The sequence below is a fragment of the Orycteropus afer genome, unplaced genomic scaffold (genome assembly GCF_000298275.1).
Source record: "Orycteropus afer afer isolate SDZICR_OR568_19922 unplaced genomic scaffold, OryAfe1.0 scaffold00002, whole genome shotgun sequence".
Taxonomy (NCBI): domain Eukaryota; kingdom Metazoa; phylum Chordata; class Mammalia; order Tubulidentata; family Orycteropodidae; genus Orycteropus; species Orycteropus afer.
Genome location: NW_006921589.1, coordinates 21,968,692 through 21,972,246, shown reverse-complemented (window position 1 = coordinate 21,972,246; position 3,555 = coordinate 21,968,692). Strand labels below are relative to the sequence as shown.

At 35.6% G+C, this 3,555-nt stretch overlaps 1 protein-coding gene across 1 annotated transcript in view; it reads right to left on the bottom strand.

The window, feature by feature from the left end:
• Nucleotides 1-3,555, bottom strand: part of ACADL (acyl-CoA dehydrogenase long chain) — a 99,456-nt gene that overhangs the window by 8,684 nt on the left and 87,217 nt on the right. Inside the window, exon 9 of the mRNA XM_007934538.2 lies at nt 2,043-2,170. Within this exon, the coding sequence (XP_007932729.2) occupies nt 2,043-2,170 (128 nt within the window). The remainder of the gene's footprint in view (nt 1-2,042; nt 2,171-3,555) is intronic.

The window sequence follows — 3,555 nt, the reverse complement described above, 5'->3', positions numbered from 1 at the left end:
AATCCTACTTCTGTAGTGATACTGCCTCGGAAACCCAAGGAGGGGTCGCTATGAGTCAGGGCTGACTCGACGGCACATAACAACAACAACAACAACATGATTGTTTAAACACACATTTATCAAGCAATTCAAACAGCATATTATCTAGCCAGAGAAGATAATATAAATCACATTTGAAATAAATCTCAGGAGAATTGTCAGAAAAGAATATGTTCTTTACAAGTTATATTTCTGGCTAAACTTTTGTTAAAGTTACAAGCAAAATATGGACACTTTAGACTACTATGTTTTGGGCTATTCTAGGCTTGAAAAGACTTACCTTTGGCCTAATTTATTTAGATTATCTATATGATTCAAATTAATTGTATGATTACTCAGTCTTCTATTTCTTTTTGCTTTTATAATACATATTTTTTTCTCCAAAGATGTCATTCCTTATCCCAAAGTTACAATTCTGAATTTCAAAAGAAAAAAAAATATAACCATTTTTGGGTTCTGACTTTTAAGAAATAAACTGAAAGTAAAAGTGAAAATCTAAGGGAACAGATTATCATGGTACATGTCATCAAATAGGAAACATTAAAAAAAATATTGGGGATTATTATCATAAAGTACATTTATATCAACTTGAGGTACTTGAGAAAACTTATTTTCTGATTTTACCACTATAATTGTAACTACCATTAAAATCCATAAGATAACTGGCAGGCATTTGATTCACTTTATCATTTGGGGGGGGACCTTTAATTTATTTTCTTAAAAAATGAAACGAGGGTAAGCATAGACATAATCCCCCATTTAAGATCACTTTTTAACTCAAGCCATAGGACAAGTGAGCACATTCCTAAGAACTATAGTAGTTAACAATTAATAGGCAAGACTCTGGGGGCAACATTTGGAATTCTATAAATTTCTGGATTTGGCTAGTATTTTAGGAAAAAAGTTACTGGTCTGTAACTAGTTGCTCCCTCTGTTTTAATGTGAAATGCCAGTATGTATATAACCGTGGTATTTCCAAAGAATAAGGTCAATCTTATACAAACATCTCTTTTTCAAAAAACACTCTTTTTTAAAATATTGATTACCCTTTTTTCCCACTAGTTAAAGAACTTCTTGTAAATATAAATGTAAAATCTGTTCCACAAAAATACATGAGCCTAATATTTTCACATCACTTTTCAACCTGACAATTTTATTTAGAATCATTCTATAAAGCACTGTTCTGCATATTTTTCCTATTCTATTTCTGATTGAAATGAACACAAGTTAATGATTAATGACAGGAATTTTTTTCTAGGTTACTTTGAGCTAATGATATGTGAGGATTTTTTTTTTTTTAAAGAGGAAACTAAACCTACTTGAACCTATTTAAACTGTATGCTCTTACGTTTTAAAATACACAAAAAATCTTTTTTTTTCCAACTAAATCATCTTTAACACCACTGTTAATCAGTCTTTAGTTCAATTAAAAGCCTTTTTTCTACACTTAATAGGATTTCTTCCTTGCACTTAATAGAGTAGGTGCAACTTTTGGTGTATCAGTTCTTCATGGGATTTCTCTTAGATCTGGAAAGCACCTTAAATAGAAAAATCCTGCCCAATCCTCTCATTTCACAGTTAACAAAAAGTATGCCCAGAGAGAATTAAAGGAATTGCTCCAAATCATAGTTATTTAATGAAAGAATTGAGACTGTATCTCAGTACTCGTAGGTTTTACTGTTTTTCTCTCTGTCTCACTATACCAGTACTGTTTTTCAGATAATTTGAAATAAACTATTACTTAAATGAACTGATAAGTCATCCTACTTCAGTCTCTTAATAATTTATTTTCTGTAACAAGAGTTAAATACCAACTTCAGTGATTTTTAGCATATTATACATAAGCTTAATGGAACCTTTCAGCATTTTTTTAAAAAAAGATTCTCACTGATTTTATTTATAAAGCCTTCTCCCTCTAAGACCCTCAAGGCTGAGTTTAATGTTGGCAGAATTCCATAACAGTCTGAGCAAACACCACATTTTAATTACTGTAGCACACATACCAATATTTTGCCATGGAAGCAGTGGCAGAGTCCAGACGTTTTGTTGCATGCAGCTGGAGACAGCTGTCCACAAAAGCCCTGGTTACACAAATTTGTGTTTTTAGTTCTGCTAGCTTATGCTGCACCGTCTTGAGTTTAGAGGAAAGAAAAAAATGAGCATATTAGAAGTAAATATTTTGAGTAACCTAAAATAACAAATAAAAAATCAAACCTACTGCCATCAGGTTGATTCCAACTCACAGTGACCCTATAGAACAGAGTAGAAATGTCTCCATAAGGTTTCCAAGACTATAAATCTTTATGGTAGTTGGCCACAGAAGCAGACTGCCTCATCTTCTCTTGAATGTGGCTGGTGGGTTCAAACCAGCGACCCTTTTCATTAGCAGGTGAATGGCTTAACCACTGCAGCACCTCACAGGTAAAAATTTAAATAATGGAAGCTCTTTAGAGCAAAACAAAAGTGGCTATGCTGGATTATTTTTCTTCAAAAAAAGGTATATGGTAACTCATTGCAGTCAACAGCCAGTATACTGCCTGCCAACCTTGAGCAGGAGAGAACAGGAGGGGCCTCGGGGACCTCAGAAGCAGCAGGATATCCAGGTTAAAAGGGGCAGAGGCAAGGAAGATCCCAAGTCCCCTAAAGCCAGGAAAAGGAGGGAGTGGCTGGGGACCACAGAGTGGCAGATTCCAGGTAGGAACTAGGTAAAGGGAGGGCACAGAGGCTTCCAACAGCTAAGGGAGACAAATTTGTCTGTCAGTTTGTCATCCTGTGAGGCTTGTACGTTGCTGTGAAGCTTGAGGCTGTGCCACTGGTGTTTCAGACGGCAGCAGAGTTGCACATGGTGCACAGGTTTCAATGCAGCTTACAGACTAAAACAGACTAGGAAGAAGGAGGAGGCAATACACTTCTCAAAAATTGGCCAGGGAAAACCTTATGAATAGCAGAGAAACACTGTCTGATACATTACTGGCCAACTTTATGAATAGCTTGGAAACACTGTCCAACACAGTGCAGGAAGATGAGTCCCTTGGGTTGGAAGGCACTCAATATAGGACTGGGAAAGAGCTGCTTCATCAGAGTAGAACCAACCTTAATGATATAGATAAAGTAAGTCTTTCAGGACCCACATGTGCTGACGTGACATGACTCAAATTGAGGAGAAACAGCTGTAAACATCCATTAATAATCAGAACATGGAATGTCCGAAGTATGAATCCAGGAAAACTGGAAGTTGTAAAAAATGAAATGGAACGCATAAAGATTGATATCCTAGGTATTAGTGAGCTGAAATGGACAGGTTTTGGCCATTTTGAATCAGACAAAAATATGATCTACTACTACAAATTGAAGAGGAATGGTGTGGCATTCATCATCACAAAGGATGTTTCAAGATCTGTCCTGTAGTACAATGCTATCATTAATAGGGTAATATCCATATGTCTACAAGGAAGACCCATTAATACTACTATTATTCAAATATATGCACCAACCACCAAAGCCAAAGATGAGGAA